Here is a 12,358-nt window from a genome sequence, read left to right as displayed (position 1 = left end):
TGGTGCGAGTCACTCCTGTCCCTGGTTGTGTCACCGGGTGACTCTGGGAGGAATTCCAGAGCCTTTGATGTCTCAGGGGAACTGGTTGGGTCTCTCTTCCTCCTTTTCCAGGCAGGGACGACTTTTCCGCGGGGAGAAAGCGGCAGCTCCGAGCTGTGATGGCTGCGTGAAGTTTGTCACCTTTTTGGGCTGGGTGTGACCTCCTGGCACCAAAAACGGGCACAAAAATCGGCCCAAAGGCCACTGAGATCAGAGAGTTCATCCCTCATCGCCCTGGGTGTCACCTGGTGGAGCTGGGACACACGGGAGAGGTCCTGGAAGATCCTGGAGATCCTGGAAATGTGAAGATTTCCCTGGAGGCCAAGGGCCAAAATTCCAACAAATCAATCAAATTTGTATTAAAAAGAAAATCAAAGAATTGTGGCAAAAATGACCACTGGGACCAGGGCAGGGATTGTCCCCTGGGGTGGGCACTGGGGAGGGGAATGTCCAGTGCTGTGTCCAGTTCTGGACAATCATGGAAAGAGGGATGGGAACGGGGCTGGAAAATCCTGAGGGAGCTGAGGGAGCTCAGCCTGGAGAAAAGGGGGATCCAGGGGGAATTTGGGATCTGCCAGGGGGGATTTGGGGTCTGATCCCAGGGAATGGGGACAAGACAAGAAGGAACGGCCTCGAGCTGTGCCAGGGGAGGCTCAGGGTGGGAAATTTGGGGAAATTCCTCCTGGAAAAGGGAAAAGGCCTTGGAAGGGGCTCAAGGAGGGCTGGATCCCCACCCCTGGAGGTGTCCGGGGAATTCCTGGACCACATCTGGAGCTGTGTCTAGTTTGGCTCCCACAGCTCAAGACCAACCAAGGCCACCCAGATGTTCCAGGGACCTCGAGGAAAAGGTGGATTGGGAGACGCTGAAGGATTTGCCCACCCTAGAAAGGACTTGGGGATAATCCTGGGGTCTCTTTGAGCCATCCAAAATATTCGTGGAGAGGCTCTTCCAACTGAGGGATAGAGGGAAAACTGTCCAGTATATCAGAAATAAAATTCCCAGCAGAAGGAATATTGTGAGAGAGCCAAGGCCCTTCCAGAGTCCCATCCCACCTCCATTCCACAAATGCACCAAAACAGCTTTTTTTTTCAGAGTTCAGTCCTGAGGGGGATTGTTTCCAGGCTGCCTCATCCGCATTTCCCAGTCCGTAGGAAATACGTGGATGGGGAATTCCTCGCAGTCATGAGAGTCTCACGTCCCACCTCGGCGACATTAAAAATTATAACGTCGAGCGAAGTAATTGAAGGATTGGAGCAGAGCAGGTCTGGATTATTAAATATTTGATTTCCATACCCCTGAGGTGTCTCACTTCCGGAGCCACGGACACCAAAATCCTATAAAAGGATTCCTATTGTCCTGTTCCTCAAGCCATTTTTGGTTTCATTTGGTGCTCGCTGGTGGAGAATTGGGTAAGTCCAGCTAGGTTTCCTGGGAAGTCGCCTCGTGGTTGGGGCTTTTTTTTTTTTTTTTCATTTTGGAGCCGTGCAGAAGCAAATTAAAAGACTTAAAAGTGTTTCTGCTTGGGGATATTGGGGTTGGGATTCCTGCAGATTTTAATTCCATCTTCTCCGGGGTTTATTTGCTGCGGGTTTTGCTCTTTCTCCATCGAGGAGGACCAAGTTCTCTCTCTCTCCTCACCGACTTTGCTGCCGTGCTTCACCCAGGGAATTGTTGGCGTTGGGAGAGATCAAAAGGCCAGGCTGGGACTTCAAAGGGGAGGAGTGGGAGGGGTGATAAGGAGTGGAGACTCTCAGGCTGCCAGGGAAGGCCGTGCCTGGGAGGAAAAATTGGGGTGGGAAGAGCCAGGCAGATTTTGTGGGAAAAGCAGCAGCAGCAGAGCTTTTCCTTGGGGAGATTTTCCCACATGGAGCCGCCACTGGTGTCCTCTGGATGAGGGCAGGGCGATCTGAAGACTTTTTGGGTGAAATCGGGGAAGGAATGGGAAAGATTCATCCCGAACCAAGGGGAGGTGTGGGCAGGTGGAGGCTTCAGACCTCCCAGAAAACCTAAAGGAGCCGAAATAATTTTTGCTTCCTGTTTTGAGAGGAAGTTGCTTGAAAATAGCTACAAATTTGTCTAAAAGGCTTTCATGTGGAGTCACTTCCTCGCCTCATGGCAGTTTTCCAGTTCAGGATTTCGTGGAGAAAGGATGATTTAATTCTGTGTATAGAACAGCCTGGAACGTTTCACGCCTTTTACATTTTATCCCTTTCCTGCTTCCAGCCTCCCCCCCTTCCACCCAAAAATGCGTCGCGCGACCGGCTGCCCGCTGAGCCAGATCTGCATCCCCCCTCCCGCCGTCCTGGTGAGGAGCTTCCCGGTGAGGTCCAGCCCGGATCCCTGCGGCACCGCCGGCGGCTTCCAGTGCTTCCCTCCCCGCAGGAGCCCCTGCTGCTTCCCCGGCACCACCACCTACGTCAGCCTGGGGAGCCTGGCCGCGGCCCAGGCCGCCGGCTGCGCCAAGCCCTGCGGCCTCGTGGCCACCACGTGTGTCCCCCCGTGCTGCCAGGGCGTGGCCGGGTGCACCACCACGTGCAGGAACCCCTGCTGCTGCTGCCGGGTGACCGAGAGCTGCACCAGGAGCCAGGACTGCTGCCAGGAGGTGGCCAAGTGCTCCACAGCCACGTGCCAGGATCTGTGTTGCCAGGAGGTCACCAAGTGTGTCACCACGTGTCAGGATCCATGTTGCCAGGAGGTCACCAAGTGCACAACCACATGTCAGGATCCGTGTTGCCAGGAGGTCACCAAGTATGTCACCACATGTCAGGATCCATGTCGTCAGGAGGTCACCAAGTGTGTCACCACGTGCCAAGATCCCTGCTGCCAGGAGGTGTCCAAGTGCACCACAACATGCCAAGATCCGTGTTGCAAGGAAGTGACCAAGTGCACCACCACATGTGTGGATCCGTGTTGTAAGGAGGTCACCAAGTGTGTCACCACGTGCCAGGATCCCTGCTGCAAAGAGGTCACCACATGCACCACAACGTGCCAGGATCCGTGTTGTAAGGAGGTCACCAAGTGTGCCACCACGTGCCAGGATCCCTGCTGCAAAGAGGTCACCAAGTGCAGAACCAGGTGTGTGGACCCATGTTGTCAGGAGGTCTCCAAGTGCAGAACCAGATGTGTTGACCCGTGTTGTCAGGAGGTCACCAAGCGTGTCACCACGTGCCAGGATCCCTGCTGCAAAGAGGTCACCAAGTGCAGAACCACGTGTTTGGATCCATGCTGCCAGGAGGTCACCAAGTGTATCACCACGTGTCAGGATCCATGTTGTCAGGAGGTCACCAAGTGTGTCACCACATGTCAGGATCCCTGTTGTAAGGAGGTCACTACAGGAGGTCACCAAGCGTGTCACCACGTGCCAGGATCCCTGCTCAAGTGTATCACCACGTGTCAGGATCCATGTTGTCAGGAGGTCACCAAGTGTGTCACCACGTGCCAAGATCCCTGCTGCCAGGAGGTGTCCAAGTGCACCACAACATGCCAAGACCCGTGTTGCAAGGAAGTGACCACGTGTGCCACGTGTGTGGACCCGTGTTGTCAGGAGGTCTCCAAGTGTTTCACCAGGTGTGTGGACCCGTGTTGTCAGGAGGTCACCAGGTGTGTCACCACGTGTGTGGACCCGTGTGGCAAGAAAGCCCCCAGGGGCCTCACGCCGTGTTACGATCCCTGCTGCAAGAAGGTGACCAAGTGGAGCAGCCCGTGGGTGATTCCGTGGTGCAAGAAAGGCTCCAAGTCCAGCACCAGATGTGGAGATCCCTGTTCCAAGAAGGGGAGCAAGTGCAGCTCCAGATGTGTGGATCCGTGCTACAAGAAGGTGCCCAAGTACTCCACCCCGTGCCAAGATCCATGCTGTGTGACCAGGTGTGACCCCAGGTGTGTGGACCCGTGTTGTCAGGAGGTCACCAAGTGCAGAACCAGATGTGTGGATCCTTGCTGCCAGGAGGTCTCCAAGTGCAGAACCAGTTGTGTTGACCCGTGTTGTCAGGAGGTCACCAAGTGCAGAACCAGATGTGTGGATCCTTGCTGCCAGGAGGTCTCCAAGTGCAGAACCACATGCCAGGATCCCTGCGGCAAGGAGGTCACCAAGTGTGTCACCAGGTGTGTGGACCCGTGTTGTCAGGAGGTCTCCAAGTGCAGAACCAGTTGTGTTGACCCGTGTTGTCAGGAGGTCACCAAGCGTGTCACCACGTGCCAAGATCCCTGCTGCCAGGAGGTCTCCAAGTGCAGAACCACATGCCAGGATCCCTGCGGCAAGGAGGTCACCAAGTGCAGAACCAGATGTGTTGATCCATGCTGCCAAGAGGTCACCAAGTGCATCACAACCTGCCAAGATCCCTGTGGCAAGGAGGTCACCAAGTGCAGAACCAGGTGTGTGGATCCCTGTTGTCAGGAGGTCACCAAGTGTGTCACCACGTGCCAGGATCCCTGCTGTGTGACCAGAAGGTGTGTGGATCCCTGCTGTGTGACCAGATGTGCCACCAGGTGTGTGGATCCGTGTTGCCAGGAGGTCACCAAGTGCACCACCAGATGTGTTGATCCCTGCTGCCAGGGAGTGACCTCTTGTGCCACCAGGTGTGTGGATCTGTGTTGCCAGGGGGTGGCCAGGTGCGTCACCACCTGCCAAGATCCCTGTTGCGTCACCAGATGTGCCACCAGGTGTGTGGACCCCTGCTGCCAGGGAGTAACCACCTGCCAAGACCCCTGCTGCCAGGGAGTGACCACCTGCCAAAACCCCTGCTGCCAGGGAGTGACCACCTGCCAAAACTCCTGCTGCCAGGGAGTGACCACCTGCCAAAACTCCTGCTGCCAGGGAGTGACCACCTGCCAAAACCCCTGCTGCCAGGGAGTGACCACCTGCCAAAACCCCTGCTGCCAGGGAATGACCACCTGCCAAGATTCCTGCTGCCAGGGAGTGACCACCTGCCAAAACTCCTGTGGCCAGGGAGTGACCACCTGCCAAGACCCCTGTGGCCAGGGAGTGACCACCTGCCCCACCACGTGCCCAGCCCCGTGCTGTGTCCCCAGCTGTCCCCCTCCATGTGCGGATCCCTGCTGTGCCACCCCGCAGTGCCGCGGCGGTGTCCAGGTTGTCACCAGGTGTGCCGACTCCTGTCCCACCACCTGTGTCACCCAGACGTGCCCCGTGTGCGGCCAGCGCTGCTCCGTCTCGGGCTGCCCCAAATTCCGGGCTCGCTGAGGGGCTCTGGGGTGGGATCCAAAGGAGACCCCGCTCCCCGTGGGGGTTTCCCTGTGGAATCTCCAGAGGAAGAGTAAATCCTCATTTTCCTCGCGTTTTGCCCCGTTCCTGATGTTTTTCACCTCAAGAAAGCGCCGTTCCTCACGGGATGTCACCGAGCGATTTTGTGCCCCTGGGATCGTTCCCCGGGAGAAAGAATCCGCAGTTCCCCCTCGCACCGGGAGTGCGATGGAGGAATTCCCCTCTTTGTTCTTCCTGATCTTTTTCCTTTCCGTGTTCTGAAGCAATAAAAGAAACGATCTTGGCATCGGCCTCCCGCATTTCCTTCACTTCCTTTTAATTCCTTTCCTAAAATCCCGATTTTTTTTTTTTTTTTGTAATAAAAAATACGTGGGAAGGTCTCACTGGGATTGTGGAATGCCCTGAGATGGAAGAGGCACACAGAGATCATCAAATCCAACCCCTGGCCCCGCCCAGGATGTACCAAAATCCCACCGTGTCCCCGGGAGCGTTGTCCTGGAGCTCCGGTGGGTTTGGGATGGTGACCATTCCTTGGTGAGCCTGGTGAGCGCTCCCACACTCTGGTGGGAAGAACCTTTTCCCAAAATCCACCCCAGTTCCCACCCCCTGGCACATCTCCAGCCCTTCCCTCAGTCCTGACATCCCTGATATCCCAGATCAATGTGTGAAATCCCAAATCAGTGTCTGAAATCCCAAATCAGTGTCTGAAATCCCAGATCAATGAGTGAAATCCCAGATCAATGTGTGAAATCCCAGATCAATGTGTGAAATCCCAAATCAATGTGTGAAATCCCAGATCAATGTGTGATATCCCAGACCAACGTCTGAAATCCCCGCTCAGGTGGGATTTCCAGGCTTGAAAAACACCTGGAAACCCCAAAAAAGAGGAATTTCCCAAGCGCTCCTCCATCACTCCCATCGCTCGATCCCAAACCCCCAAACGGGGCTCGGGACCGTCCCGGGAGGCTCCCGAGGTTGAGCTCGGCTGGGAGCCGGGCCCGGGCAGGGTTTGGCGGAGCAAATCCCGCTCGGAATGCGGGCGGGCGGAGCGGGGGCGGCGGCAGACGGGGTGCGACCGTCTGGGAGCCGCCACCGGCTCCTCCGAAGATGCCCCAAGGCCCGGGGTTGGTGACAACCTGCGAGCTCTGCCCTCAGAGCTCCTCTGATCCCAGCGGGCTGGGGCACAAATCCTCCCCGTGGCGTTTCGTTGGGCTCCAAAACGCCCCCAAAATTCCTTAAAATTCTGTGCGAGCAACGATGTTCTTTGCTCCTGCTCCCCAATCCCTCGGTTTTCTGGGAAATAAAATGTAGTCGGGAGAAAAAAGTGGCTTTTGGATTAATTTTTCCCTTCTGGCGTGGTGCTTGCAGGGTCTGTAATCCTTCACGTGTCCATAAAATTCAGGTTTAAATCATCTCGGAGCAGCAGAAAGCAGAAAAATCATTTCCAGGAAAAAAAAAAAAAACCAAAAAAACCAAACAGGAATTCCTCCTGCGTGACCACCTGGATGTTTATTCCACACCTGTGAAATTAAAACAGGCAGAAAACTGCTGCTCACTACAAGGAAATGTTGTAGAATCCCCCAGTTCCTCTGTCAGGTGAGCTTTAAAATTTCCTTGGAGATCAAAGCACTTTTATCCAAAGTAAAAAAAAATCCAGAGGAAATCCAGGGATTTTTCCTGAAAACAAAAAAAGAGAAAATCAAAGCAAAGAAGGCAAAGAGATAAAAGAGGTGAGGATTTTTTTTTCCCCCATAACCACAACCAGTTCTTCCTTCCCAGATTTAATTACTCAGGTGCTAATTGTCATTCTTCTCTGAGCGCTCACCTTCCGGAGTAAACAGGAAAAGAGGCCGGAATGGTGGGATTTGGGTTCCTGTCATGGCTGGGTCCAAATTGTCCCTCAGGCATGGACTGAAGGAGCCACTCAGGTCCATGTGAGGCTTAATGTCCTCTCCTCTCATCCTCCTGGCATCCCAAAAATTCCAGGGTTCCCAGAGCCACCTGGACACTGCCCGGGGAGCTGGGTCAGACCCTCCCACCTTGCCCAGGTCCTTGTGGGAATGAGGAGAGGGGAAAGTTGGGTCTGATGGAGGCCCAGGAGGGTTAATTGCAACCAGGTGTGTTTAATTGTGCCCAGGTTTGGGCAGGAAAATGGGGAGAATTCCTGATTTCGGTGAGAGTCGATGGAAACGCACAGGAAAAAATTCCTTTTCTTGCTCGGGAAAATGGGAATCCTGCATGGGGATGGAGGGGTTGGACCTCGACTCCGTGTCCAGGTCTGGACAACCACGGAAAAAGGGACATGGAGGGGCTGGAGCCTGTCCAGGGGTGGGAATGGGGCTTGGGAAGGGCCTGGAAAATCCTGAAGGAGCTGGGGGTGCTCAGCCTGGAGAAAAGGGGGATCCAGGGGGAATTTTGTGCTCTTCCAGGCGGGATTTGGGATCTGATCTCCGGGAAGGGAACAGGACAAGAGAGAATGGACTTGAGCTGTGCCAGGAGAGGTTCAGAGTGGGAAATTTGGGAAAATTCCTCATGGAAAGGGTAGACAGGCCTTGGAAGGAGGTCAGGGAGGGTTGGAGTGGCCACCCCTGGAGGTGTCCAAGGAATTCCTGGAGATTCCTCAGGATGACCAAGGGGTGATCTGCCACAGCTTGGATTCGATGTTCTGGGAGATCTTTCCCAACCTCAGGGATTTTGGGACCCTGGAAAATCTTTGGCCCTTCAGCACAAGACCCTTGGAGCCAGGGGTGCTGCCCTTGTGGAATTCCCTCTTGGAATTCCCTCTGGAATGCCCGACCCGCTGCAGAGGAGTCACCGGAGGACATCGCTGTGGGGTCCTGACTCACCGACACCAGCGTGACAACTCCAATGACTCCAATTGCCCATAAACGTAATGGAGATTCCCAAATAAGTGCCAATTAGGGATAACGATCCAGCCCCGTGATGTTCCCACGTGTCGGAGTGCGGATCCCTTTACGTCTCTCGAAATAATCCACTTTTGGAAGGCCCCAGTTTCTCGCTAATCAAAGTTAACAACAGGGTGTAAAACAACTCGGGGTAGAAAGAGAGGTGCAGGACCGGTCCTCAGAGATGGTTTTGAGGTGAGCCTGGAGCCTGACGAGATAATGAGGAGCTGTTCCAACCGGAATAAGGGATATTCCTCGGGAAGATAAGAGTTGGAAGCTGCTCTGGGGGAAAATTTCCACACCCGGCAGCTCGAGGAGTAGAAAATGAGGAGGGATTAATCTGCATAAAAATTCAGCTCCCAAATCCGAGCTCTGCTGGGTGCAGCTTCTCCTCCCGTGACAAAGGAGGTGTTTAAGATGAGCAAACCACGCCGTGACAGTCCCAGTTTATCCCCGGAAAAGCCTCCGGGGCAGCGGAGCCTCCGGGGAAGGGGGAGAAGCTGCACGTGGGGAGCTGAGTCTGTGGAAAAGCTGAGCCACCCGTGAGGTGGCAAAAAGCCCCATGGAGATCCGTCAGCTCCGGGTGGAATTCCAGTACAAGCACTGGGAAGGAACCGGTGCTGATGCCTGGAATTCTCCGGGAGACTCTGGGTTTGGGGCATAAACAGGACGCGCTGCTCGTGCTGGGTTGGTTCATTTTGGGGTGGTTTTTATCCCTATTTAGAATTTTTGTGATGGTCACGTTCCCATCTCCGTGACTGGAATATCTGGAATAAACATGGATTTTCCATAATCAGCAAAACTTTAATAAAAATTGTGTCCTGGGCCTAAATCCCACTTAAACTGGAGCCTTTTGTACTTTTCTGTGAGAGAAAAACATCTTTAAAATGAGGATTATTCTGCCTTGAACAGATTGAAGTATTCCTCCAAAAACCTGGAGTTGTGTCCCCACTGGAACTTCCAAACATGGATGGTGTTAATTCATGGAGAGGAATGGGTTGAGTGAATGAAATAATTTAATTTATCAGGAAAACAGGGACCTCAAGGTTTTGTGGGAGCGCTGGAGGATTGGTTGTGCCTTTCCATGAGAATTAGGACAGGGTATTTCTCATAGTAAATCCAATTAATTATCCATCTTCCCTAATAACAGCCATTCCCATGTTGGAAAAACTCCAGGTATCAAAACCCAACATTTATGGAAATAAGGCCACGGAAACGTCCCAGCGCATTAAATCCCTTTCTGAAAACCAATTAATTCAGCACCTGCTGTTTTTTTTTTTTTTAATGACTCCGCCATTCCCGTTGGGAACCGCATGACCGGGATCGGAGCTCGGCTGGCTCAGCATCACCTGCTTTCCTGGAAGAGGGCTTCCACCAAAAATTAGGATGCAAACAAACATGCAAAGCATGTGGAGGTGGAGCCTGCCGGGGCAGTTTGTGGTCATCTGTCCATCCCCCTGGGCTCCCGCGTTTCCGGAGCTGACGCCACTCCGGCCATATAAAAGGTTTGGATTCGGAGGCTCCCGCCAGTTCCTTTGGCTTCTCCGTCGCTTGCCAGGACCGGTGACCCGGTAAGTCCTCCTCGGCTTTATCAGGGAATTTTTATCAGGATATCTCATGGAAAAGAGAGTTCACTCCTGGTCCCAGGAGAGCTTCGCTCCTGGGCTTCTCTTCTGGGATTTGTCCTGGAATTGGGAACTTTATTTAGGGTTTGCTCTGCCTGGAGGAGCTTGGAGAAGTCACCTGCTCCAGAACTGTGGCTGCTTCTCCTCCTCCCTCCTGTTCCATCCTGGTTAATTTGTTCCTGCCTCATTAAGGCTGGGAATTAAATAAATTAATGGATGCTGTGGAGCAGCTCCTGGGACTTCAAACGGGATGGGTGGGAAGAGGCTCTATCTGGAAGGAGGGAGCTGCAGGATTCCTGCAGGCAAAGCCAGGGGAGACCTCTGGGAGAAGCCAAGAGGAGGAAATGAGCTGGAAATGGGAGCTGCATCCTCTGGGCCAACCCTTCCCTCACGGAAGGATGGGCCCCATTAATGCCCCAAAAAAATTCCAGTGACGTCCCAGGATCTGGAGGATCATCAGGATGGGAGAGCTGGGAATGTTCAGCCTCTGGAGAACTCGGAGCCTTTTCCAGGATCTGCAGGGGCTCCAGGGAAGCTGGAGAGGGACTCTTCCTCAGGAACTGCAGGGACAGGACACAGGGAATGGGTTTACATTGAAACATGGGAAATTTAGGTTGGATATTGGGAAGAAACTGTGAAGGTGGTGAGGCCCTGGCCTGGGTTATTCCATGGATTCCTCATCCCTGGAAGTGTCCAAGGCCAGGTTGGACAGGTCTTGCAGCAACTTGGTCTGGGTTGGAACGAGATGATCTTTGAGATTCCTCCCAACCCAAATCATCCCATGATTCCATGGGATAATGGCGGGATTTGTGGCCTCTGGGCTTTGTGGTTGGGAATTCCCAGCCCGGGGAACGTGCCCAGGTGGGTGTGAGGATCTGATAAGGAAGAGGTGAGCCCTGGAACATCTGCTGATGGAACTTAGAATAGGAGGAATTGAAGTATTTTTGTGTTATGGCTTCTACAAATTGCTGATCCCATAAAATTCAGGATTTATGGCTCAGGGCTTCCTAACAGGTTCCCAATGAAGGAAGGGGTTCTCTGGCAGCGTTAATTCCATAAAAACCCTGGGACTGGCCCAGACCGTGGCACTCACTATGCCGAGTTCACAGATTTGATCCCTGCAGGGGTCATTCCCTGAAGAGCTGGACTTGATGAGATCCTTGTGAGTCCCTTCCACCTCCAGAACCCAGGAATCCTGGACACAGGATCTCTTCCTCACATTCCTTTCTTCAGCTGAACACAAACTCACCGAGACCTCACACCGCGAATGGCGCCTCCATAAGCACGCACCCATATCCTGATCACTTTTTTTTTTCTCTTTCCCAGCTTTTTCCCAGCTTTTTCCCAGCTCTTTCCCGCTGCCCCGGCACCTCCCCACGATGTCCTACTACTATGAGCAGTGCAAGCAGCCCTGCCTGCCCCCTCCCTGCCTCCAGAAGTGCACCAAGTGCCCGGAGCCCTGCACCACCCAGTGCGTCGAGGTCTGCCAGGCCCCTTGTGCCACCCAGTGCGCCACCAGCTGTGTCACCCAGTGCGTGGAGCCCTGTGCCACCCAGTGCGCCACCAGCTGCGCCCCGCAGTGCGTGGACGTCTGCGCCAAGCCCTGCTCCAGCCAGTGCGTGGAGGTCTGCGCCCCGCAGTGCGTGGATGTCTGCCCCACCCAGTGTGCCACCAGCTGTGCCCCTCAGTGCGTGGACGTTTGTCCCACCCAGTGTGCCACCAGCTGTGCCCCTCAGTGCGTAGACGTTTGTCCCACCCAGTGTGACACCAGCTGCGCCCCGCAGTGCGTGGACGTCTGCCCCGCCCAGTGCCCCGAGCCCTGTGTCACCAAGTGCGTGGAGCAGTGCCAGGCCGAGGTTTGCAAAACCAAGTGCGTGGAGTCGTGTGAGACCGTGTGCCTGGAGCCCTGCTCCCGCCCCTGCTGATCCCCCCGCGGGCCTGGCCCCGCGGGGCGGCTCCGGTGACCGGTGAGGAGCCGAACCCGCGGGTTCTGGATGGAAAACACGGCGCAGACCCATCGGCAACGCAACGAGGCCTCTCCTGCTCTGATCGTCCCACGTTGTCTTCGTCTTGGAAAACGTTTTGTCTCTGAGTGTTCCCTGTGTTTTCACTTCTGTCCTGCCAGTGTTTTTTCTTGGGCATTCCCGATATTTTAGTGCTGGGAATCCCAGGAAGCGCTGTCAGCAGCTGGTGGTGGAAGATGTCAATGCTTTTCCCCTTCCTTTCTCCTCTTGTCTCTTCTCAGTCTTGTAAATTCTCTGTGCAGCAATAAAAAAATGACCATTGATGGCACCAGCTCTCTTTTGTATTTTTTCCTCCCCATTTCCATGACTTCAGACCCCAAAATATCTTCCTGACTTTCAGTTTTCAAAAGTGGTCAGGGAGGGTTTTGTGCCTGAAGTAAAAAAAAGTTAAAATATGGAGAAATTCCTTCTAATTCAACAAGGAAATCATTGTCTGGTCAATTATTTTCTGAGAGATACTTGAAATTATTGATAGAAATTTGATTTTCAGACAGAATTTTGGACTTCACAGCTTGGGATTTGGGAAGTAAATCCTAGAAACC

The 12,358-nt window shown here is 53.9% G+C and overlaps 2 protein-coding genes across 2 annotated transcripts; both read left to right on the top strand.

Moving 5' to 3' along the window:
• The first annotated feature begins 2,285 nt into the window (after positions 1-2,285).
• Positions 2,286-5,240, top strand: LOC121337400 (keratin-associated protein 10-6-like). Its single transcript, XM_041407484.1, has 6 exons — positions 2,286-3,365; positions 3,456-3,652; positions 3,917-4,256; positions 4,302-4,456; positions 4,526-4,724; positions 5,112-5,240. Exons 1-6 carry the CDS (start codon positions 2,286-2,288, stop codon positions 5,238-5,240), a joined length of 2,100 nt encoding a protein of 699 aa, XP_041263418.1.
• Positions 5,241-11,171: 5,931 nt separating this feature from the next.
• On the top strand, positions 11,172-11,717 carry LOC121337391 (proline-rich protein 9-like). The gene has a single exon (XM_041407474.1). The coding sequence runs from the start codon at positions 11,172-11,174 to the stop codon at positions 11,715-11,717; it is 546 nt and encodes a 181-aa protein (XP_041263408.1).
• The last annotated feature ends 641 nt before the right edge of the window (positions 11,718-12,358 follow it).

This window comes from Onychostruthus taczanowskii, unplaced genomic scaffold, assembly GCF_017590055.1.
Source record: "Onychostruthus taczanowskii isolate IOZ18803 unplaced genomic scaffold, ASM1759005v1 scaffold266, whole genome shotgun sequence".
NCBI classification, from domain to species: domain Eukaryota; kingdom Metazoa; phylum Chordata; class Aves; order Passeriformes; family Passeridae; genus Onychostruthus; species Onychostruthus taczanowskii.
Note: the sequence above shows the minus strand (reverse complement) of the source record. Positions and strands in the feature narration are given on the sequence as shown.